Source organism: Cervus elaphus, chromosome 8, assembly GCF_910594005.1.
Source record: "Cervus elaphus chromosome 8, mCerEla1.1, whole genome shotgun sequence".
NCBI lineage: Eukaryota > Metazoa > Chordata > Mammalia > Artiodactyla > Cervidae > Cervus > Cervus elaphus.
The window spans coordinates 42,528,056-42,555,004 of NC_057822.1; the positions used below are offsets into that span (position 1 = coordinate 42,528,056).

At 36.8% G+C, this 26,949-nt stretch overlaps 1 protein-coding gene across 19 annotated transcripts in view; it reads right to left on the bottom strand.

Moving 5' to 3' along the window:
* ABI2 (abl interactor 2) overlaps nt 1-26,949 on the bottom strand; it is a 104,356-nt gene that overhangs the window by 23,087 nt on the left and 54,320 nt on the right. For 4 of the 19 annotated variants that reach the window (XM_043910332.1, XM_043910333.1, XM_043910323.1 and 1 more), the window contains exons 3-7: nt 24,111-24,287; nt 13,016-13,113; nt 9,824-9,970; nt 8,958-9,082; nt 3,766-3,924 (exon numbers count right to left, since the gene is read on the bottom strand). In XM_043910332.1, coding sequence (XP_043766267.1) covers nt 3,766-3,924; nt 8,958-9,082; nt 9,824-9,970; nt 13,016-13,113; nt 24,111-24,287 — 706 coding nt within the window. Of the gene's footprint in view, nt 1-3,765; nt 3,925-7,780; nt 7,964-8,957; nt 9,083-9,823; nt 9,971-13,015; nt 13,114-22,587; nt 22,606-24,110; nt 24,288-26,949 lie in introns of all 19 variants that reach the window. The other 15 variants (XM_043910331.1, XM_043910315.1, XM_043910317.1 and 12 more) reach the window with 7 other exon arrangements.

Sequence of the window (26,949 nt, forward strand, 5' to 3'; positions counted from 1 at the left end):
TCAAAAATCCAATTCACTTTATACTTCTCATGAGTGTGAAAAATGCTTTAACACTCATTCCTTAGAGTCGGTTATTTTCTACTTTAACATATACTTTCAAAATATGTGCAAAATCAGATTTACAGAGAAGTGTTAAAATACATATTTAAAATACATTTAAATACATACTTAAATAAGCTTCAAAGAAATTCCACCAAGAGGGTTCTCACAGGACCAGTATATTAGTATGTACATGTACATAGCATGAAATACCCCTATATATACTTTCTGAATATCATGTATACTTGGTCCCAAGCTATAATAATGAAGCATCTCCCAGTTCCATTATGGAATCGGCCCATTTTGGATTGACACTATTCTTTTAAAACTCTATGTAAGGATAAAGACGGGCATAAAGGCCATAAGCAATAACTGTCTAGACTTCCAAAAGGGTCAGGGAGAGAGCTTATCTTTAGCAGAACTATGAAACAGGCCATATCTAACCAATTACAATTTAAAAATGAAATATGCATTTAGGTACAAAATAGCATCTGTACAAATAAGGGTTTTAAAAGAAAAGAAGACAGGCATATCTGACAAAACGAAGCTCAAAATGAGTTAAAAAGAATGGCACACTCAAAATCATTAAGTGTGATCAAAGACAGCAGTAAGAGATATATACCTGTATCACTGGAGCGCTTTGCTATACACCTGAAACCAACCCGACACTGTAAATCAACTACACTTCAAGAAAACAAGATTTTAAAAAACAGAATAACCCAAAGGGTTTTAAATTAATTAAATTTTAATTATAGGTTTTAATTTGGTCAAACACTTGGAAAAGAGCAACTACTTTTATTTAAGACTCATTAAAGAGAGCCCCCGACCCTGCAGCAGGCCGCCGCCAACCCACACCTCCACTGGAGACTCCTGGACACTCACGGTGCTATATAGTTGGAGAAGTCTTGAGACTACTGGAAGAATAAAACTGAAATCCAGAGGCAGGAGACTTAAGCCCAAAACCTGAGAACACCAGAAAACTCCTGACTACACGGAACATTAAGTAACAAGAGACCGTCCAAAAGCCTCCATACCTACACTGAAACCAACCACCACCCAAGAGCCAATGGGCCTGATAATCTATGTGAGCCTACTTCTGCTGACTCCAGAAATCCTGAGTCTGCCGTCTGATCCTCAAGACAATGCCTTCCTGTCCTGGGCTCACTTCTATGCTGCATTCCACAATCGGTCTAACTGCTGGGTCTGTGGACCACTCCCTTCTTCATCCGTGAAAGGCGTCCCATGGTGGACATCTCCACTTCAAGGAAAGGACTTTCTCCAAGTCTGCAAATACCTTCAACAATTGCATGTGATGCCTCTTCTTAAACTGATGACATCTAACAACCTTAAGATGGACTGATGTAACTATGGACATAATGTGACTTTTCATTTTGATTTTAACTTGGTTTAATGACTATTTTGCCTTACATCTGTAACTTTATAATGGGGTTTTCTAACCGTCTAAAAGCTTTTAATTTACAAATAGTTGTCCGAGCTCCTATGAGTGCCACAGCCTCCTCCAACTATTACTTGGAGCCCCTGGATCAGACATCCTCACTATGAGGATTAGGAGAATATGTTGCCTCACCAATTTAGGGACAACGCCCCTTGTCAGCTGGGAAGCAGTTATGGAATGAGAACGATGCCCCTTTTCCCTAGGCAATATAATTCTCCTAAAAGAAAAGGGGGGAATGAGAGAGTCATTTCCTAGGCAGGTTGATCAGAAGCCTAGGGGTCCCCAAGGAGAGAGAGGTCTGAGATATTCAAGGAGGAAGAAAGGACAAACTTTTTTACTTTTTTTCCTCTACATCCCTTAGGATTATATAACAATAGTGTATCCTGCCTGAGGACAGTCTTTGGATTAAACCCTCTGGTTAATTCTGTTATCTTAAAACATAAATTATGGGAGTAGGTCTGGTCTTTACAAGGATGTATCCTGCCTGAGGACCATCTTTGGATTAAACCTTCTGGCCAACTCTGTTATCTTAAAATGTAAATTATGGGAGTAGGTCTGGTGAGGTCTTTACAACCTCCAGACATTCTTTGGATTCATTGGAGAGTATATAACTCCATTGCTAACACTAGCAAGGGGGTACTCTTGCCCCCTTCTGATGCCTATGTCAGAAGCTTTCTCTATCTCCTTTATACTTTAATAAAACTTTATTACACACAAAAAAAGACTTATTAAAAATGCACATGCATGTTTCTCAAAATAATCTAATGTAAAATTTTTTTAAAAAACATGTCTATTTAAGTGTCACTTGTGTCTCTTTGTGACCCTGTGGACTGTAGACTGCCAAGCTCCTCTGTGCACTGATTAGACTATAAATGTGGCATTTAATTTACAAGAGGGACCCAAAACAATGAGAGGATCTGAATAACAAGGGATTCATTCCACATTCAACAAGTAGTTACCAAGCACTATTCCCAGGATGAAACAGATGAAAAACTGTTTACAGCTTTTTACATTACAATGTGGGCACCCTCCTTCCCACCCTCCTACCGTTGGGAGGGTAAAAGAAAGATTTTTTCTAATCTTGAAGTAGGATTAGTTAAGTTAGTTAAGTCGCTCAGTCGTGTCCGACTCTTTGGACTGTAGCCCACCAGGTTCCTCTGTTCATGGAATTCTCCAGGCAAGAATACTGGAGTGGGTTGCCATCTCCTTCTCCAGGGGACATTCCCGACCCAGGGATCGAACCCAGGTCTCCCGCATTGCAGGCAGACGCTTTAATCTCTGAACCACCAGGAAATAACAGGAAACTTAAGAGTCAGATGACCTAAATTCAAATCCCAACTTGACTACTATCTTAGTTTGTTTCCTCACTTGTAAAATACAGATGAAAATGATCACATGATTATAAGAATCAAATGAGGTAAAAAACAAAAAAGTATTCTTTAACCTCCATTTATGTAACAGGAAGATCAAATTTGTTCTGCAAGACTCCAAAGGATATAACAAGGTTTCACCAAAACGTAGACAGATTTTAGCTCCATACAATGCAGGGCTTATCCAAAATGGAATAATTACTAGAGGTGATCACACATGGGCTTACTGGTCTCTTGGCAAAAATCCAGAAAAACACACCCAGTTCATATAACATGTCCACAGCAGTCACAGAGAATAATATTTGCTCTTACCCTCTCTGGGGAAGAAGCAAAACAAATGAGTGTTAAGTATTAAATATGTGCTATTTTAGTTCTTCTGTATGCATGATGCAACTGGAAGATGACTGTTACACCTGGATCAATCTGTTCAAGGTGCAGTTGTTCCATCAGAGGTTCGGTAGCAGAACTGAAGAAGACAGTGTAACTGTCTACCACAAAGCAGTTTCAAAAATATTTCCCTTTTCCTTTGCTACTTATAAACCCTGTTCATGTATGCTCAAATTTCATTAATTGCTATTCATACAGCAAGGATATCTGACTAAATAAGAAGGAAACACTGTTCACCACAGTATTAATTTAAAAAACAAATAATCACTAGCACATTCAAAAACATTCTATTGAGAAAAATTAAGTTTTATAACTCTATATGGAAACCATATGTTGATTTTTCAAAAGAACTGGTAGATACAGTATCGGCAACCTGTATTCATTCTTCCACTCATTCAACAAATAACATTAATCATCTACTATATACCAGTCATTTGCAATTAAAGATTTTTTCTCGGTAATTGAAGATTTTTAAATTAGATACATTCCATAGGCTGCAAAAGAAAGTCTAACCTGGGTTCTGGCTATAAAAAGGTCCTCCGTTCATCTGAGTCTGAAGGCTTGTTTGTGAAGTGATGGAAGGAGGGCGTCTATAGGGCAAGGAGCCCCCGATGGTTGGGGGAGTGTGGCGAGCAGCAGGTCTATTCATGCTGTAGAACTGAACAGGATGACCTGGAAGAGAGGCAGAACACACATTTGTCATTAAAATTATCTCAGACAATAAAACACTTTAGGTACAATGCCTGAATCTCACCAAGATTATTAAAAAATAAAAATATTTAGTTAACTGCCATCTGACAAATATTAATGCAAACTGACAGTTAATGCTCAGTTGACAGTCTATCAAAGTGCAGAAACAGGAAAGCAGGTAAATAAAATTATGGTTAGGTTTGGAAAAGCTATATCTAAATACATTACTAATCAATATTATGAGTTTATTAAATTAGTAGTTTGACAGGGTTTCACAATCATCACAATTAAAATTTATGGCTCGCTTCCTCTGCAGACACCAGCAATTAAACACCAGAAACTAAGCTTAACAAGGTAAGAATAACATTTAGGAAAGCAAAAGAAAAAATGTTTGACACACAGTCTTATTCCAAAATAATAATAATAGTAAATTTTAAGTAGCAAACCAATTTGTTTAAAGGAAATCATAAAATATTTCAGCAAAAGGTCAAGTGACATAATTCTGAATCACATTTTTCAATCAAAAATATCCTTCTCTAAAACTAGAGTTTAGAAAATTTAGTTATCAAAAAAAGCTAAGATACAAAGTGTGTATCAAAATATATCTAATTTTAGTATCATCCTGGAACTTGTTCATATGTATCAGCAATTTCACTACATTTTGCTCAGAGTACTTCAACAACTAATGCAAACAGAAGACACTCTTTCCTAATCCATCCAATCGCCTAACGCAATCAAGTTCTTAAATTTTATCTTGATTCCTCTCCAACTTAAAATCATTAGCTAAGGGCCTACTGCACAGACAGATCAAGTCCTGGAGCACCCATGAGGGAGCAGGGCAAGAGAAGAGAAGAAGGGAGGGGAGAGGAGAGGAGAGCGAGGGGAGAGGAGGAGGCAAGAGAAAGGCGAGGGGATCAAAGGCGGGGGAGGGGAAAGGAAAGAAGAAGAGGTGAGGGAGGAAGGGAGGGGAGGAGGCGATAAGAGAAAAATCCGACAATTCACATTTTCCAAGACTGTCAAATGGTTTTACATGCCTAAAACTGATCTACAGGAGCTATAAGATTGCTCAAACTTGGATTCATATGGATACTCATATAAAGAATGTTATAAAAGCACTCAAGAGCTGCTACAGGATTTACTCTACGTATATATGCCAGTATCAAAACCTAAAACTCAATTCTGTTGTATAAAAATCTTGAGTAGTCGAGCTTAAACATAATCCACTGTCAAGTTTACATAGCCATGGTAAAAATGTAAAAGCATGTAAACTAATAAACAATTACAAGAAGGTATATTCTGTCATTTGAATCACCAGATACACATTACTGGCATTTTAGGAATCAATCTGTAACATCCTAATACAAACCTAGAATCACTGAGTTAAAAACTCTGAAAACACCATTATGAATTTCTTATAGTTAGATCCAACCTAAAATCTCCCATGTTATAAGCCCTCAGTGATCCAAAGACATTACATAATATTCTATTCAAACCATTAACAAGGGCATTTATTCTACTTTGAGTTGAAAAACAAAACTATAGTTCAGTTACCACAGCCCTAACTATAAAAACCTAAGACTAAAAACTTCCAGAAGAAAATAAGTCAAAGATCTTTTTGACCTTACGTAAAGAGTCTGTAAACACATCAAAAGCCCAATACACAAAAGGGAAAAAAGCAATGAACTGGACCGGATCAGAATAAAGAGCTGCTCCTTAAAAGAGACCACTAAGAGAATGAAAAGGCAAGTCACAAAATGGAAGAAAACATTTGCGAACCACAAAATTAATCAGACATATTCAGAATATATAAGAATTCAGTGAGAAAACAAACAAACCAATTAAAAAGGTGTGGGCGGGAAGCAAAAACATGTGAACAGACATTTCACCAAAGAAGATAAACAGATGGCAAATGAGCACATGAAAAGATGTTCTACATCATCATTCACTGGGGAAATGTCAATCAAAACCACACAAGAAACTATTATACACCTATTAGGATGGCTGAATTAAAAAAAAAAAGACATATATATATACATATGTATATATATATGTAATGACAATTACACAGCCCGCCAGGCTCGTCTGTCCATGGAATTCTCCAGGCCAGAGTACTGGAGTAAGTAGCCATTCCCTTCTCCAGGGGACCTTCCCGACCCAGGGACTGAACCCAGAGCTCCTGCACTGCGGGCAGATTCTTCACTATCTGGGCCACCAGGGAGGCCGTTATGGCAGCACCCTGCACTAACAAGTGTGCAGAGTGACTGGAAGTCTTACACACTGATGGTGGGCGTGCAAAACTATACAGTTTCTTTGGAAAACAGCTATCCAATTTTTTATAAAGTTAAGCATTCATTTACCAAACAACCCAGTAATCCTAATCCCTGTTTTTTACCCAAATGAAATGAAAGCCTGTGCTCACACACAAGTCTGTGTACGAATATACTTGGCAGTTTTATTCATAATCACCCAAAACTGTAAATAATCAAAATGTCCCTCAATTGGGAAAATGGTAAACAAACTGGTAAATCCATTCAATAGAACACTACTCAGTAATAAAAAAGGAACAAAATAACAAAACATATAATAATGGATAAATCTCAAATGCACTGTGCCAAAAAGCCAGACTCAAAAGATTACATTACATATGCTTCCATTTGTGATATTACTACAAAGGCAAAACTTTAGAGGGGAAAAAAAAAAACAGATACAGAGCTTGCCAGCGGCCAAGAGTGAAATGAGTAAAACGGAAGGACTGAGTGCAGAGGGGGCATGGAGAAATCTGGGGATGACAGGGCTATCGTGCACCTTCACTGTAGCTGTGGTTGTATCACTGTGTGCATTTGTCAAAACTCAAAGAAGTCACTAGAAAGGGTGAGATTTACTGTACATAAATTATACCTTAATAAAAAGAAAAAAGTATCTGGAAATTCAAAAGCAGTAAAGAGATTATATAAATTGTTATTAAGACATTAATTATGCTTTTTGTTTAAAAAAAAACTTATTGTTCACTCATACAACAGATATTCCTCAGTGCAGACTAGGAACCAGCCCCTGTTATTAAATTATAATGCTGACTCTAGGTGGGGATGATTCGTCCTTTCTAGGCCTACAGCGGATTTCAAGATGTGTTCCTTACTCCACCAACGTAGGAGCATAACAGGGCTTCTACATTTAACTAGCTACATGGCCTAACAGAGCTGTATGTAGATCAAAAGGACAGCTCAGCTTTAAATACACCCAGTACAGAATGCTTTTCTTAAAGAGTGCTGGTACAGGAACTAAGCCATAATACACCATCCAAAATGGGTGAATTAAAATGAATTTTTTAAAATGTCTTTTGAAACATGTAAACATTTTAAAACATTAAACATCTAGATACAGCAGCAGCACAACACACACATTCTATGAAGTGCTTTATTAACTGGGCTTCCAAAGTGCTTCAGTGGTGAAGAATCCACCTGCTAATGCAGGAGGATGTGGGTTCAATCCCTGCTTCAGGAAGATCCCCTGGAGAAGGAAACGGCAACCCACTCCAGTGTTCTTGCCTGGGAAATGCCATGGACAGGGGAGCCTGGCGGGGCTACACTCCACGCAAAAGAGCCAGACACAACTGAACTACTCAGCACAAGCACATTAGAAAGATGAGAAACTTGACCCTGATTTCCTCAGCAAATTCTACTCTTGGGTCATGAGCCATTTTCTAGTTAGTGCATTATTCTGCAGATTTTTTTTTTTTTTATACAAAGCACAGACCAAAAACATGAAGCCAGAGTTCCAAGTTAAGAGGAGCCAGAGCCAGACGACTGAGTCGGCCTGCAAGGAATAAGCCAATACTCACCTGTCGGGGGAGTGGAGGAAACAACAGGGGGAGTTGGAGAAGTGAAGCCATCGGCAAGGGTCTGGGCGCCCCCAGCGGCGGCGTCTGGGGCCGCGGCAGGAGGGGCGGCGGCAGGGCCGAGCGGGGCGGGGGCGGACGCGGGAGCGGCAGGAAGGGGAGGAGGAGCGGCAGAGCCAGCGGGGGCTGCGGGCAGAGAGGAGCGAGAGGCGGCGTTAGCGGCGGTGCCGGAGGCGGGGAGGGCACAGGGCCAGGAACTCAGGGTTAGACGCGCAGTGCTCGTCAGTACCAGAGGACAGAGGGGAGGGCTAAAAAATAAGAGAAGGGTGAGGCTTACGGTAAAGGGTTATTAGGTTTACAGCAAGTAATTCAAGATGCTAAGGATAATGCCCAGAGTTTTAAATTCATTAAAAGCATTCCTTTTTACCTGAGAGCCAACACACTGGAAGAAAAGTGACCCTTTATGTTGTTGTTTTTAACACAAGATTCTGGAACTAGTACACAAAGCTAAACATAACACACTAGAAAACAACAGTATTCCACTCTGAGTCATACAAATCAGAAAATAAACATTACAGACATAAATATCTCATCAGGTAAAAAGAATTTAGAGAAATACAAACCTTTTTTCCAAGATTTTTTTAAAGATATTGTCTCTTTGTTATTTTAAGTAAATTACGTAATTTTCTATCCTTATGTCTTCTGTGTCGGGTTTTTAAAACTAAGTTTTGTGTCCTCAGATGAAACAAGTACATTTTTCTGTTTCAGAGAAAAGAGGGTAGCCTCTCAGCAACTCAAGTTCCAAGAGTCCGCTAGGTTGAACTGTTGAAATGCTATCCGCCCAATCCTGTTACCGCCACGGCTCCTCACACTGACGCTGCGCTGTGTCCAAAGGCACGCACTGTCCTTACACCCGCTGGAGTTAAACGCGTCACCCGTGCCAAGGTGCAACCTCTAAGCGCCAACCAAGACCCAGCAGCGAATCACAGAGAAGTAAGTGGACATAAACTGACAAATAATGTGGTTAAAAATAGCAAAATGCAGAAAGATTTCTCAACATTTACAGGGTCTTCAAGCGAAAAAAAACTGATTATGAAGAAAGCTCAGTGTAATTACACTGGAAACTGCAAGGACAAACTCAGCAAGGACAGGTGAAGACGAAGCACAGGTCAGGCTTTACCTGGAAAGACGCTGGGAGGAGAGGGGGTGGGAACGGCGATGGGGACGCCCACACTCCCACTTCCGCTGTTCTCCCGACTGCTGCTCCGGCTGCTCGGGTGGCTTCCCCCACTGCTCCCGCTGCTGCTACAGAAAGGAGAGCCACCGAAACATGAGCGTCCATGCACAGAAAGACACCACCAGCACTTTCCAGAATGTTCTGAAATGAATATAGCTACGAGATGGGAATTCAAAAGCCCTCCATTTCAGAGATGAATTTCTTTATAAAGGAAGGGAAAAAAGTTGAGTTCAAGAAACTTGTTTTGGCCACCTTTTAATAAACATATACTAAAGAAATTGAGAAAAACAAAAATTCTCCATAAATATAAAGGATAAATGATGGGGCTCAACGCATGAAAATATTACTACTTTCTTTTATTCCAGTTTAATGGCTGTCTGAAGAAATAGTTTTTATAATAAGAACAGTTTTCCTAAACAAATTATTTGTCCAATTTTATTTGTAACGATATCATGACATATTATGCCATATTAACGTTTTGTTGCATATGGTTTTTCATCTGTAAAGTACCACCAAAAAACAACTTGAAATTCCCCGTATCTGGTCAGTGATTTTCTTTTTCAGGTCAACTCTAACTATCAGTCTTGCAGAAAAGTTTGCACTTTGAGATGTCTGTTCTTTTTCAACTTCCTGGCTGCTCAAAGTTGCATCAGAACATGAGGAGAGGGAGGTGGAATTAGATGAGGTTTGGGGGAGTAGTGTGAGGAAAAGAACTTAGTGCTTGGAAAATGAGAGAGATTTAGCTGAAGTTATCTGAACAAATAATGGTGCTATGACCATCCCATTTTGCACTGAGGTAGAGAAAATACCTGTAAGTTCGATTTCTTTGATTCACAGAAGCTGTCCTCACAGGGCTCTGCTGCGAGGGAGCCATATTACGGGTTGGGCTAGGTACGTAATCATTTGGTACCACTGGAGGACGCACTGGCTCCAGTGTGCGATAGGGGGAGTGCCGCCTACAAAAAGAAGAGCGTATGTATCGTGTGGTTAGCAAGTCTCGGCACAATAAATCAGAGTTGCCAGTAGTGAAATACAACTTGTACTCAGAGGTAGTAAAATGTGTTCTAATAAAACCCAGCTACCAATTTCCATCTTCCCTTAAGTATCACTTCTCCACCATTAGGGCTTTGATGCGTATTGTTATTTTTTTTTTAGTCTTTGACCTCATTTCCCTACACTAATTTTGTTCATTCATTTTGAGAGCATGAAGTTTCTCCCCAAGGTAAGCCAATGCTTCCCAGACTCTCTTCTTAGATGAGTTCAAATTTGTTTAGTGTCATGTTAAATTCTTCCAAATGCACTTCACAAATGCACTAATTATCTTCCTCACCCCTCTCTCCCTAACCAAAAATAATCAAAGGTAGGGTAAATAAATCTACAGAGTCTGGCTCCACAACCCCCACATTGATGATCAACAGCAACCATTAACAGCTCATTTCTCTTTCTGTGTAATAAGTACATAGAAATAAAACTACATCCACACACAGAAATACATAATTTAATCTCCTCTCCTTATATTCTCACTTCACATCCTCCTTAACCTTTCACCATGATCGCTCTTACCTCTTACCCTCCTCAGAGCTCAACATTTAAAAGAGAGAAGAAAAAAAACAGATCACCTAAGTCTTTCTACCTTATTTACTTTGAAGTACAGAACAGACTGTATTTCATTAGCATACTTCTCTTTTTCTCAAACTTTCTTCTTAAAAGAATGACGACCAAGAAAGGAAATATAGGAAATAGGATGCACACTGGTACACCAGTAATTATTAAGATAATTCTCATCTTTAAGTTTCCATCTTTATGGCAATGATTAATACTCAACTGACATGAAATTGATATTGTGTAGATGAGATTCTGATCTTTAACGGGATCTCAAGATATGAAAACTAAAGAGCTTTTTTCCCTTAAAATGATGATGCTCACCTGACTTCTGTATTTCTCAATAATTCACTTCCTCAAAAGCTCCCAAGGTTCCTTTAAATATTCTTCTCTCTCATCCACCAAGTTTTGGCTCACTGATTCTGGATGAGATTACTCTGCCATGACCCTGTCTACTACTCTCAAAATCCTCTTGCATAAACAAATATACACATTATTAAAAATAAAGAAGGGGCACTAGATAAGATATTGGGTTAAAAAAAAAAAGGAATGTCAGGGCCTTGAGTTTAAAACATTATAAAGAAGCTTAGGCATCTCTGAAATTATGATGTACATATAAAACACCATAAAATAGGAAACTGATGGATTTCCAAACAATTTTCTCCAGACAATAAAAATGCTCTTGTGTCATCCAAGGGAACAGAACAAAAACTTTGCTGACTAAGAACTACACAGTGAAGTGAAAGTTGCTCAGTTGTGTCCGACTCTTTGTGACCCCATGGACTATATATATAGACCACGGAATTCTCCAGGCCAGAATACTTGGAGTGGGTAGCCTTTCCCTTCTCCAGGGGACCTCCCCAACCCAGGGAATGAACCCAGGTCTCCCTCATTGCAGGTGGATTCTTTACCAGCTCAGCGACCAGGGAAGCCCACACAGTGAAGACAATGATAAAAACAAGGTAAAAAACTAGGGAGAGAGGACAAAATATGGGGGCCGAGCCAAGACTGTGAAGCAGCCAGGCTGTGGCCATCAAGTGTCTGGTGGTGCTCGGCCACCCTGGCCTCCAGGGATCCTGCAGAGCCCTTGCTAATACACAAGGAAAACAAATACCAGTGTACAAGTACATCTTTAAAATTTGGGAGCAATGGATATTTTTATTTTACTAGGATTATCTTGCTAACAATCTTGATTCAAAACCTAATAAAATCCATTAGAAACTATACATGACAGAAATATAGACATTTCACAGGAAAATAAAACAAATACTCCCTCTTGACCTGATCTCTACTCTTACCCTGTCCAATTATGACATACCATGACATCTACATTCTACTCTGAAGCTTAAATCTTATTTAAGCTAGTAGAGCTTTTCCTTTCTAACCTAAGCAGAATTGTTTTTTGTCCTCCCCAAATAAAATCACTCTATTTCTGGCCAGAAATCTAATTTTATTCTTTTGTTTTCCACTGCCCTAATTTTAATTCCTCCTCCAACATTATCTTTCTTTGATTGATTAGGTTGCTGGGTTTTTTGGTCTGGTTTTCTTGTTTGCTTTTTGGTGAGGGGGCCAAAAAACAAGATTTCCAATTAAAAACTTTTAAGCATATATCACAAAGCCAATGGTAATAAAGGCATTTTGTCTTTGTCTTACACATTTTTTAAAAAAATCCAATTCATGGTACAGTGACCCTGAAAAGTTGACAGAGGACAAATATTACCCCCTTTTACAGATGAAAAAACTGAATTGCTAAGAGGCTTACTATGCAAGACCACACATCAGGAGCTGAGCAGGACCATGATTTTAGTCACCCAACTTCTGGGCAATATTATGCCCAACTGATCACAAACCTTGATCAATGATAAACCAAGTTTTTGTATTAAGATGCTATAAAAGAAACAAGGTCAAGCTTTTCTGTTAATTGACCATTTATGTCAAATCTGGAGCCCAAGTCTGTAGATGGAATGAAAGCTCATAATTTCTCATAAAAAAAACAAGATACACAGAATTCGGTAATCTGCACAGTATTTTCTTCAGAAGACTAGTCAGAATAAGAAGAGTCAATTATAATAGAAAAGACTAAAAAGTTTCTGAATAGCAATTAGAGTGCAATTTATAATAAGCCATGAACTCAGGCTTGGATTTTACCTCAAATTTAAAATTTATTAGAAAAATAATTTCTAAACAGAATATTTTTTAAAGTAGAGAGATGTTTCCCAGGTATAATTTAAAGTGTAAAAGATGTTTTCCTTTTGGGAAAGTTACACACAAAATGGATAATCTTAGGAAGAAAATATTCTCTTTTCAAATATTTAAAAATAGTGTAAACATACATATAGTGTTTAGTTTTCACACAGGACATGAAATGGTTTGCAATCACTACTTAGTTACATACTCACCCAAGTGTCCCTTTGCCTGACAGAGGGGGGCTGGGGGGCTTCTGTGTTGGAGGTGTTGTACGCGGCAGCCCACCCATCTTCATATTCTGGGTACTCACCTAAAAAAATTTTGAGGAAAACTCAATTTAATTTGAATGCAGTGAAACAAAGTGCCACTTTCGGGAAATAACATTATGCTATTTAACAAAGGAGGGGAAGGTTTAAATAGGAAAAAAAATTAGAGGCCATGCATTTCATATGCAATTTCTACTCTACTACCAGTCTACAGTTGTACTCAAAGGACTCTTCCTAACATGAGATTTCCAAATGATTATAAACGTGTATGCAAAGAATTTATTTGCCATTAGCTCATCACACCAACAGATCACTGGTTAGACTGTTTGATACTACATTCAATTGAAATTAGATAGGTTAACTATAAAAATTTCAGTTTTAATAAAGAGTAACTCAATCAGAAACAACAATGCCTTTAAGCAATTCCTTGTTTTTTTAAATAGCAAGCTTATCGTAAGAAAACAAAATACATGTTTTCCCCCAAAAGTATGCAATTTTAGACTTGATCCACTGTAAGTACAGAATATTATATAAAGTTAAATCATACAGAGAAAATTTCCTTTTTATAAATTGTGGATCAGCCTTACAATTCAAATTTCATTAATGTTCTCTTATGAAGGAATCACCTACCTGAGAACTGCCAGAAGGTAAGGCATGTCCCTAAACATTTGACCCAGAAAGGTGGGGCTGAGGTACACCATTCAACTGTGAGTGGTACAGTGGCCACTGGCAATGTCCTAGTGCCAATGGGAATTAAACCCACTCAGGCCCAAAATGAAGATTAATTTAGGCATGAGAAAGATGCAACACAGTCCTAAGAGCTAAGAACACAGAGCTAAGCTATCTATTCTATCCCCACTATTCTATCCTCTCTATTCTATCCCCATTTGAAAACCCAAGTGTGGGAAAGTTGGGTGACCTGGGAACAAGTGTGGACTGCCACCAAAGGAGGAAGTGAGCACTTACACAGAAGGCCCTAGAGATCTGGGTGTCTTAAGGCACTAAGAGAAGTCATGCATGAATATAGTTCAAATGCAGTCTCAAGTTGTTTGAGATTACCAACGGGTTAGAGTTAATAATGTTCACCATGTGTGTTCATGCCTGACCCTATTTTAAAGCTCCTAATATTCTGGACTGCTGAACACTTCAAAAAAGGATCTTAACTTTTCCACTAAGAGTATGTCCAGAGTATTCAAATTATACTTATAAAATGAAACTGTAAGACACTATACTTTTGAAATCAGAATACATTTATAAGTTTAAAATACAAAATCTAAGAAAACAAATCATAATTACATACAGAATATTGAGGCTGTCAAAATTAACTCTGGCTTAAATGGAGTATTTTAAAATCCTAAAATACTGCTTGTTATCTGAATAGGCAAGAAAAAATATACCAAGAAACAAACTCTTCAAATGAATAGCCCAGTGAACAAGTTGTGTGTGATGTTAAAACAATCTTTAATGACAAATGATACCTTTGAAATAGCAATATTTTTAAGGCTATGCATTTTTCTGTACTCCTTTGTTATTACTTTTAAACAACAAATACAAAACAAACTGGTTATCAAGGAAGAATAAAGATTAACTTATCTGTGCTCTCCCCCTCATTAATAAGTAGAGGGTATACTGATCATATCTTAAAAGTACCAGAAGTTTTTAAAAAATTAATCCACATTGGGGCAAATTTTTAGGAGTAGTATGACAAATAACCAGTAGCTTTAAAAACTGTATATCTTAATTCATGATACCAGGAGATTTTTTTAAAGTAGTAACCAAAGTCCTTTAAGCTCAACCTTAAACAACATAAAACCCAAGGTCACTTTAAGTGATGAAGGAGAAGTAGGTGAGCCAAACACTAAACTACATCAATTTGCTAGAAATAGGAAGGAAAAGGAGCAAGGACAGAAAAGGATAAAACAATTTTATTCTATACATGGAATAGCTAAAATATTTGAAAACAGCTTTCCAACTTTAATTTGTTTAAGGTTTTGGTATGTAAGGTGTTCTGTTTAAATTGCAGTATCTTCTCTATAAATCTTGAAATCTACCCAAAAAATAATATGAAATAGACAACCTATAAATTGAAACATAGTGGACAATTCCATACATAAACTTTGATACATTTTTGACCTGTAGAATCATCAAATGGTTCTATTTGTTTGGTTAATGGGATTTGCATGAGTAATTTTCACTTTAAAAAACCAAAGAGTCCCTATGGAATGTCCAACTAAGATGTAGTTCTGTACTACCTTTGTATTAAGCTAAAAGAGAACTCAGTATTTCTTCAAGGTAGTTTTCCTTGAGAAAAATGCTTCTGTACTGAAAGTAAAACAATGAATATGCTATGCAGAATATAAATACTGCCATCTAATTTGAGGAAAAAGAAAAAAAAAAACAAGAAAAATTGCCAAACAGAACAATTTTCATAGGTGAAATCTATATTATAATTAAAATTAAACTGTATCTCACATCTAAAATAATTTGGTAAAAAATTATGTATGGGATAGTTGTCATGGTTCTAAAAACTACTTTGAGGGAAGTTATAGGGCAACCCAGTGTTTCCAGACAAGAAGCAAAACACAAGACTAACCGAGTGTGGTGAAGGAGAACGTAACTAGAGCGAGAACATACCACAAACTCAGGACAAAGACGACAAAGCGACACTGCTCCAATTCATAACAGCAATTCCACATGAAACTTTAAAAACACCTGGGCAAAACTATCATCTGACACCTAAATGTGTAGTGTAGTTAGAGGTCTGAATCATGAATAGGAGTGCTAATTATTCTTTCCAAAGTTTTATCTGAGAACTGGAATGAAACTTTGGTGGCTGATTCCAACAATAGTTCAATGAATGTGGGTATTTTTTGATGTCATGAAGGGAAAAAGTCATCACTGAGAGCTGAGTGAAACAGGTAGTAGGCACATGGAGAAACAGCAGGAAAAGTCTTTTTTTTTCCTTCTTCTGCCAGAAAGAAACACTCAAGAACAGAAGAAATATTTCATTTAGGTGACAAAGGTTAATGCACGACCAAGCTCAAATACTTTCCCACTGGCCTGGACTAAGAAATGCAGACAATACTGAGAGTAAGAGCAGTTCCTTTAGGACCAGAGTGGTCTTCTCTGATCTCCAAACTCTGGAGATCACAACTAGCACCAACTCTCAGGCCAATCATTATACCTTAATACTGTTTCTAAAGGGCTCCTATCTTTCTGGCCCTAACCTTTTTTCGTATATGCAGTACCTCCTTGAACCTTGATATATAATATCATGCATATCATATATAATGCTCATTACAAATCTCAGTGCTTTCCAATACCCTGTGAACTCTAGTATTTTTTAAAGAGTATTTACAAAGTATCTTTGTATCTTTAGTTCATAGAGCATATCACTTCTATTATGAAGCAATCTCCCAGGAATAGATAACTTGCTGCAAAAGTGGGGGAGACATTCTAAAATGACAACTGTGGTATATCGCTCATTTAAACCACCAGACCTCTAGGCACAAGAGTAAAAGAATAAGAAAAATAAGGGGAGACAAAGGTCTATAAAATGATTTCTCTGCTTTCATGGAACTTATTTTAGAATAACTAAGACACCCTGCTTAAAAAGTGATTTCTACAAATACAGAAATCTCCAAAAAAGAAGTTTCAGTGTGAGAAGAATTACCTAACAGAAAGTTTTATAGAGAAAAATCTGAGTTGGAGTGTTACCAAGTTTTAAAGAGAGAAAAATTTAAACACACTAGGAGAAGAGGAGGAGTATGTATAGTTTGTGTCTGGATGTGGCGAAGCGAGGATGGGCAGAAGCCGTGGGCAAACACCTGAAGGCTTTCATTCCGTGTCCAGTGTTGTTCCCAGCAGTCCCATCCACTGCATAACTTCTGGCTTCCTAGAGACCTCTATCCCTCTCCTCAGAGGATATATGTTCTTATTTAAATTCTCTGAGCCAACAGGAAAAGGACCAGGAGATTCTCTGAGGGAAATCAAAACTGAAATCAGGAATTCGAGTGTAGCTTCAGGAGAAAGGTAAAATTTTTAGTAAGACAGGAAGACAAAAAGCCTAAGGTACCAAGAGTTTTAATATAATCCACTACAGAGCAAAGTAGGGAAAACCACTAGACCACTCAGGTGTGACCTGAATCAAATCCCTTTTGATTATACAGCGGAAGTAACAAATAGATTCAAGGGATTAGATCTCATAGAGTGCCTGAGAACTATGGACGGAGGTTCATGACATTGTATGGGAGGCAGTGATCAAGACCATCCCCAAGAAAAGGAAAGGCAAAAAGGCAAAATAGGTTGTCTGAGGAAGCCTTACAAATAGCTGAGAAAAGAAGAGAAGCTAAAGGCAAAGGACAAAAGGAAAGATATACCCATTTGAATGCAGAGTTCCAAAGAATAGCAAAGAGATAAGAAAGCCTTCCTAAGCGATCAATGCAAAGAAACAGAGGAAAACAATAGAATGGGAAAGACTAAAGATCTCTTCAAGAAAATGAGAGATACCAAGGGAACTTTTCATGCAAATATAGGGACAATAAAGGACAGAAATGGTATGGACCTAACAGAAGCTGAAGATATTAAGAAGAGGTGGCAAAAATACACAGAAGAACTATATAAAAAAGATCTTCACAAGCCAGATAATCATCATTCACCTAGAGCCAGACATTCTGAATTGCAAAGTCAAGTGGGCCTTAGCATCACTTCAAACAAAGCTAGTGGAAATGATGGAATTCCAGTTGAGCTACTTCAAATCCTAAAAGATGATGTTGTGAAAGTGCTGCACTCAATATGCCAGCAAATCTGAAAAACTCAGCAGTGGCCACAGGACTGGTAAAGGTCAGTTTTCATTCCAATCCCAAAGAAAGGCAATGCCAAAGAATAATCAAACTACCGCATAATTGCACTCATCTCACATGCTAGCAAAGTAATACTCAAAAGTCTCCAAGCCAGGCTTCAACAGTACATGAACCGTGAACTTCCAAATGTTCAAGCTGGATTTAGAAAAGGCAGAGAAACCAGAGATCAAATTGCCAATATCCGCTGTATCATCGAAAAAGCAAGAGAGTTCCAGGAAAACATCTATTTCTGCTTCATTGACTATGCCAAAGCCTTTGACTGTGTGTATCACAACAGACTGTGGAAAATTCTGAAAGAGATAGGAATACCAGACCACCTGACCTGCCTCTTGAGAAATCTGTATGCAGGTCAGGAAGCAACAGTTAGAACTGGACATGGAACAATGGACTGGTTCCAAATCGGGAAAGGAGTACGTCAAGGCTGTATATTGTCACCCTGCTTATTTAACTTAAATGCAGAGTACATCATGAGAAATGCTACACTGGATGAAGCACAAGCTGGAATCAAGACTGCCGGGAGAAATATCAAGAACCTCAGATATGTAGATGACACCACCGTTATGGCAGAAAGCGAAGAACAAAAGAGTCTCTTGATGAAAGTGCAAGAGGAGAGTGAAAGAGTTGGCTTAAAACTTAACATTCAGAAAACTAAGATCATGGCAACTGGTCCCATCACTTCACGGCAAATAGATGAGCAAACAGTGGAAATAGTGAGAGACTTTTTGGGGGGGGAGCTCCAAAATCACTGCAGATGGTGACTGCAGCCATGAAATTAAAAGACACGTGCTCCTTGGAAGAAAAATTATGACCAACCTAGACAGCATATTAAAAAGCTGAGACATTGCCAACAAAGGTCCGTCTAGTCAAATCTACAGTTTTTCTAGTAGTCATGTACACTATAGTCATGTAGTAGTCAACCTGAGAGTTGGACTATAAAGAAAGCTAAGTGCTGAAGAATTGATGCTTTTGAACTATAGTGTTGGGGAAGACTCTTGAGAGTCCCTTGGACAGCAAGGAGATCCATCCAGTCAATCCTAAAGGAAATCAGTCCTGAATATACATTGGAAGGACTGATGCTGAAGCTGAAACTCCAATACTTTGACCACCTGATGCAAAGACCTGACTCATTTGAAAAGACCCTGATGCTGGGAAAGACTGAAGGTGGGAGAAGAAGGGAACACAGAGAATGAGATGGTTGGATGGCATCACCGATTCAATGGACATGAGTTTGAGTAAACTCCAGGAGTTGGTGATGGACAGGGAGGCCTGGCGTGCTGCAGTCCATGGGTCACAAAGACTCAAACACGACTGAGCAAGTGAACTCAACTACAGAGATAATGAGTAAGAGATTAGGAGTAAGGAGGGAAGAACAGTTAAAAAAGAAAAGCAGAATAAAGATGGATAAATTTCTGCTTGAATTTTGAAACTATTTTCCAACAACTGGCTTTTGCCAAGACTGAATTGGTGGCTCAAGACTGGAACAAAGAGGCAAACACAGATGATTCTCCCAAAAGGTGTTGCTATTGTGGTGTTTTCCTTCCAAGTGTGTCAAATAAACGCTTAACAATGAATCCTCAGCTGTACCCGAAACCTAGAAATGTGAGGGGCAATTTTCTGTAGATAATGACACACACAAGATGACACTCAAACTGAAAAGGTTAAATCATATTTTACAGAGTTAAATTATGAATCTTCATGATCCCAAGCGAAACTTTCCCGAAGTGTTATATTCTTAATGTGTTAAGTGTAAATGGGACTTCCAAGCCTTCCTTGTTCATCATTAAGAATCTGCTTGCACAACGTTCAACTGAAAAACTACATTAACAGATCAGAAGCCTTTACTATTTTTGACTGAAATAAATATACTTATTTTAAAAGTACTTAAGTGTATGTAGCTTCAGCAGTGGACAACTTTTTCACTTTTCAACAGAAAAATCTGTTTCAAATACATCAGTAACAAGATCTTAAAAGTCTTAAATATTAAAATAAAGAGTGGGGAAAGGATACCCCAGTTCAAGGTATGTGCCACTTTTATATGACCTCAGGTACATATTAAAATACTTCCATACAGAACAGACTTTCGGACTCTGTGGGAGAAGGCAAGAGTGGGATGTTTTGAGAGAACAGCATCAAAACATGTATATTATCTAGGGTGAAACAGATCACCAGCCCAGGTGGGATGCATGAGACAAGTGCTCGGGCCTGGTGCACGGGAAGACCCAGAGGGATCGGGTAGGGAGGGAGGTGGGAGGGGGGATCGGGATGGGGAATACATGTAACTCTATGGCTGATTCATGTCAATGTATGACAAAACCCACTACAATATTGTAAAGTAATTAGCCTCCAACTAATAAAAATAAATGAAAAAAAAATACTTCCAATATGGCACTCTACCATCGACTTTGTATGATATTACCCCCATTGCTTTCAAAGGTCTTATGAATTAAATCCTACAATTTATTCTTATTTGACTGAAGGAAAAACAATTAACCCAAATTTCACCAGAGAAGAACTATTAAACACAATCAGGATGTAATGTATAAAAGGTTAAAAATTCAAGTTTTAAGCATGGAGGTCTCTTTTGAGTCACATCCCATGTGTCTGCTCCCAAAGATGGTATTTGTTAAGAGTGTATCTGAAAGCCATCAAGTCTGACAAGACTGGGAGCAAAGACAGAGCTCACGATGAGATGAGGAGGAAAGCAAGGATCAGGAGACTTACAGGGCACACCTGATGTCATCCGTGGGTCTCCAAAAAACTCAGCTGGAAAACCCCTGGACTAGTTTACTATTTGCAAGTTCCTTCCAACTTCAACATTTTAAAATTCTATTTTCTATCTTAATATATTTGATTATTCCATTAATCAACCTTCTGAAGCCACTCATTTTTTTTCTACCAGCACAAAAAGTTAACGACTTGCTATACTCTGCTTTGGTTCACCCAAAATGATCCGCTGTGTGCCACAAGTTTATGGAGGAGACAGACACACTTCAAAGAAGGACAGGAAGAAAGGAAAGACCGAGGACTGTCACAGTCTAGCTTCTAAGATGATCTCAGGCTACACTCCTTACCCTATCCACCCCAGCCCAACAGAGCAGAAACAACTGCATTGAGCCACAGTCCCGGGGAGTGGGTTTTTTGTTGCAAAGAGCAAAGATGTTAAGGAATCTTCTCCAAGTGGGAATTTCCTTATTGGATATTTCTTCCTAGGAACCTCTCATTTCCCACTCACTCTGGCCTCTCTCTCACACAGAACAGGATCCTGAACCCAGAAAGGTCAAGGAGTCATAGTAGGGTTTAGAGGAAATGAGCCAGGGGTAGTTCTTTAGGCAAGATGGTGTAAACTTGAAGGGGAAAGAACTGGTCCATTGTTTTGTTTTTCCTTCGGTTGAATTTTCTGCACACTTCTATCACTTTGGAGGTTCATGTATCCATAGCCAAAATTTGAACACAGAAACAGCCGAGGTAGCCACAAACACTACTTTTGGTCTATTTCTACCTCTTTTATGCAAAGGAATCTCCTCACAGTTCCAGATGCTTCGCTCACTCACATGAAGTACATCTGCCTAGGCTCCTCCAGTCACATCTCTACCACAACTGTTTAACTTTCTGTGGCTGTGGTTAGTAGCTAGTTAATGATTCAGGCCTCAGTCATCTTGTCTTCTTGTTATCACTTTCTACACTGAAGACATGGCAAACAGCACAATATATAGTAAGAATGGTAAGAATATATATGTATATATATGTGTGTGTGTGTGAAAAGGAATCACAGAATTCAGCTAAGAAAAAAAGCTAAAAAAAGAAAATGCACTTTCAGTTCAGTGACAATTTTAGTATCGCTCTATCTGACAAGCTCCTTGATTACTCTTGAACATCTTTTCCCAGTTTTCCCTCCAATGTTACTGAAACAAGTAAAAAAAGGTGATATCTCTAGTTCTTAACTTGCATTTTGTTAAACACTATCATGAGCTTTTGATGTTTTGCATGTAATACTACCCAGCTTGAAACCTCTTAAAGTGGATTATACTGAAATATACAATTTATAAGCAATTTGAAAAAAAATGCTAATTTTATTTTTTGCAAAATATATGATACTGCAACTTAAAAAACACCCATAACACTGAATATTTTCCAATTTTCAATTTTTTTTACAGTGATTGAGTCAAGAGATAATGACATAGTGGCCATAAGGTGTATCATCAAGCACACCATTTATAGAATAAAAAGGTATTACACAGGGGGAGGGTTAAACAAAGCACATCAGCAGCCCTCCAATCCATAACAAAATGTCTCCATTTACAAAAATCCAGCTAATTTTATTTCATAATGACATATTATGATAGGGTAACTTACATTTCAGTTTCATAAAATATATTAACATTGCAAAATAATCATTTATTCAACAAATATTTACTAAGTGTCTAATGTGTGTCAGGCACTATTTTAGGCACATGGGATAGGGCAATAAACAAAACGGTCAAAAATATTTGCCCTCATGGAACATAAAGACACACAAAGTTGCATGACAAAAATAAAATAAGAAAAAGTAATTATTTCTTGGTTTTTAAAGGCCAAGTGCCAAGTATCTCTTCACTCCCCATATGTAATAGTCTACATAAGGACAAAGAATGGAAATCCAGCCCTGGAATCTCTTACCTTAAATCTAAGCAACCACTTAATGCATAAATGGAGCAAATAAAAGAGGTAAGGGAAAAAAAGCATTGAAAGGTTAGTTGGAACTTCAGGATGTGAAGAGAAAGGAAAAAACAAAAAACAAGTTAAGCATTCAGCATTAAAAAATAATGTTTCAGTAGATCATAGAAAGAGTGGTTAAAGCAGAATGTGTCATGAACGGAAGTTTTTGGATGAAATTATATAAGACACCTTTATTTAAAAACAACTTTATTCCTGATTTCTTCAAATTAGTGGCCCCTAAACATTAAAAGTCCAAAAAAATCAAAGTGATTACAGAGTTCCTAAAGAACAATTACTTGAGAATTAAGTAAGAGTTGGGGGATAACCTTTTTATTATTACATAAGTGGGCAAGTACAAATATGATGTTTTATATTTTAAGTGTCTTTTTGCCATTAGATTCTGGAAGGATCCTAAAATTTTCTCTTAAGAGTTGTTAGCCTCAAATAAATCTCAAAAAAATTTCCCAAGTTAGAATAAATCTCAGTTATCCATCCAATTACACATCCTATTTTAAAAAGCTCTAATTTGTAGTGCAACCTAAATGTATTAGGTGTTCTTATAAAGTTAAATATCAAATCTCAGATGATAGTGCTTGATTCAAAACTTTGAAAAAAAATTTTTTGTTTTAAGTTTACACTGTACGTATTCTCTTACCTAGATCTACATTCAATTTAGATTTAACTGATTTCCAGCCATCCTTGTGTGGGATATATTTTCTAAATTTGGTTATATAAATCAACTGCATGAACTGTATGGTTTTACTTACAGGCATATACACAGTCGCTCAGCATCACATTTGAAAAGTTATTGTCTTTCAAATCACTGAGGAGACGCAAACTTTAAATAAACTAATACTTAGCTGAAGCTCTGAACAGTTTCTTAAGTACAAGTATCAATTTAAATGAAAGTTTTAAGTTCATCAGTTGTGATTACTGTACTTTATGTACATAGCAGGCACTTAAATACATTTTAAAAGCCAAAATATATAATGGCTATATACTGAAAAGCAGTGGAAATACTAAATTAACTTATTACTTTTATCTACATTTTCCTCACCCAAAATGTTGAACTAAATTTGTTCTAGAAAAATTCAAAGTACATGTTTATATATATTCTTTCTGAAAACTAATGCCAGAAATATGCTGATATTTTTGAGATAAAGTGAATACTTTAATAACATACTGAATAATATTTAATTAGTCATATTAAATCATTAAAGGATTTAAAATATACTACGTTTATTTCCAGATGTACATGATGTATTTTCATAACTGATTAAGCAAATGCAATTCACTCAAAGATGACTGTTTAAAACTTGAGAATCCAGCACTAAAGAAGAAAGGTTATTAGTGGTAAGAAATCTTCAGAACTACAACTAGGCCAAGAATGATCCTCTGGAAAGAAAAGATTAGCATTTAATTTTCTAAAGAGTTAGCTCCATCATGGGCTATTTTTTTTAAAGTTTGACAAAACTTATGCTTACCTTTACTCCATGTCCAATATCATCTAGAATTGTATAGTCGATAGGTTTTCTAATATATCGAACTGGTCGTTCAAGGTTGGCTGGAGCAATAATCTTATGTGTCCTTGAAGTGTTTTTATTGGTAGTCAAAATACCAATTTCTCTTCTTGCAACTTTCTCTTTATGAATATCAACGGTCTACAAAACATAAACACAAAAATGTACAGCCCTAATAGCCAGAAAAATAAAAACATAAATACTTAGAGATTTAACATCATTATTCATATTCTTAACTGCAATTGTGAATTTCTCCTTTTGGGACCAATACTGACTTTCTCCATTTTCAGGCTAAAAGAAGGGTTGAGAAACCCTGGCTGGCAAAACAGATCTGGCCCATCACCCATCTTTTTACAGCTGAAAAACTAAGAGTGTTGTTTACATTTTTTAATGGTTAAAAGAAGTCGAACGAAAAATAAGATCTTGACATGTAATTATATGGAATTCAAACATCAGTTTCCATAAACAATTTTACTGAAATACCAGTCATTCTACCTCCTTAAATATTTTCACAATACAATGGCAGAGGTGAACAGCTGCAACAGAGACCTTATGACCTGCAAAGCACAAAATATTCATTAGCTGACCCTTTACAGGAAAAGCTTACCAACCTCCAGATTAAAGCATGCTCATTTTTTCCTTCTCTACTAAGATTTAGCCTAATTAAGAAAGTACCAGCAACTATTAATCTGGTAACATTTAAAGATAACCTATTAGTATAACATCTTTTAGTGTTTAAATAGCTTTTTATTTAAAAAGGCCTAAAATATAAATACAATGTTAAAAATAAAGTCATCTTTTACAAAGAAATGAGTGTGCTGAGGTAAAGTTGCTTATATTTTATCATGATAAAATGCTAGTAAAATATTTTCATTGTCTTATTAAATGCTCAAAACAGGATATAATTTAGTACATAACAACAATGTATTTTTACTCAATTTTCCATTTGCTAATAGAGTTGGTGAATTTCTCCATAAGCACAGGTAATTAATACACTAAAACAGCATTTTTCAAATTGCAATTTGCAACTTAGTGAGATAATGAGCAGCAATTATTTTAAAAGAAAAAGAACAGAACTATCAGACAATATACACACTGTAAGGTACTTTTTTCTTAAAATATTTGTTATGTACATAAATACATACATTAAAGTGTGTACGGATGAAATATAAGATATATTTTTAACTGTGGGTTTCAGTTTTAAAAGTTTCAAACATACTTCACTAAATTGTTTACCTCTTGCCACCATTCATGGCTTAAGCAGGAATTATTGCTGATTCTTCCCCAAACCTACTTCAATTTACCCTTTCTTAAAGAATAGCCAGGTAGTAACACAGAAATGGAAATGAAAGACAATATTATGACATTATTATGTCATATTATGACATTATGACAATATTAAATACAACTTTAGGAAATCTGAACACTGATGACTTATCCTTCTAAACTACATGAAGTCTGAAGGAAACCTGAAACAAATTTGAAGCCCCTTATTTCAACCAAAAGATTTTAAAGGCAACAGACTCTTTAAGTGTATAACTAGTAAATACCTAAGTGAAGCATCAGATCAAACATTGGTGAAGGTAGGAGAGACCTTAGCATTGTAAGTATTTCATTTTAAGACCAAAATAGGCTTTGAACTTTTTCAGTGCACATTAGACAAGTTACAAAACCTCCTTTCCTTTTACACTGGTTGGGGGAGCTATAGTAGAAAAAAGAAGTTTGCGTGTTAGTGACAATATTGGAATTTATTTATTTTTAAACTCAGAAAAAATAGAAATTAACCACATTTACTTTTGAATAATTTCTAAAGAGTCATTCTGAAATTATTAAAAATATGAGCTAGGAAAATTTTATATTTGTCAGGTATACTTAAAAATAAACTAAAAACACAAAATATGACCATTATTTTTTGTATATAACTGGTCTCTATCATATCAATAAAGAAAATTTATTAGAGAATGTTATCCTTTCAACATTGTTTTCATTCTGCTTAGCTTTTAAAAAATATAATTATCTCATCCAGAAATGAAAATGTAAGAATGTAAACCTAACCAACGATAACAGAATTCTAAATTTGAGGCAAACTGGAACTTCAAATTCAAATTTTCCTGCTAGAAATATCGATATGTCTCTGGAGAATGAAGAGGGGGTAACATTTCACTTATTCTTTGCACTAATATATAGTTATATTTTATAACAAACACGTATTTTAAATTCTTTGAAAAAACTGAGACTCTAAAAAGAATGAAAACAATCAGATTAAACCCAGGGCCTGTAGGCATTTACATCTTACTTATCTATTCTCTTCATGTACACATAAACACACAGCCCAAGCCTCTATAAACCATGACAGGAAGCATAGAAGGAAAACCAATACGGCAAAAGAAATGATCACAGAACTTTCATAAATAATCCTAAATAAGGGATAGCTGCTACAGTTGGGCATAAAATTAGCCTCTCAGTTTAGATTCCTAGAGAAGGCAAAATAGCAATCAGTTACAAGGAAATACATACCCCTTCATTAGGAAAGTGACCATTTGCCCAGCACTAAACTCTTAAAGGAACTAGTTGAAGGAGATGTGAGAAAAATGTTCTTTGTTGTTTCTTATATTAATTCTCATTAAACTTGAAGGCACATTTTAAAACATAATTCTTAATAGTATATTTCTATATTTAGAAAGCCAGAACAGTTTGGTTACACATTCCTAGTTGTCTACTCTAAGACTGCCTACATCTCAGGAAACCAGAGCAGGGTTTAGAAAATACCTCAGATATCTAATACCTACTGGTCCTTAACCAT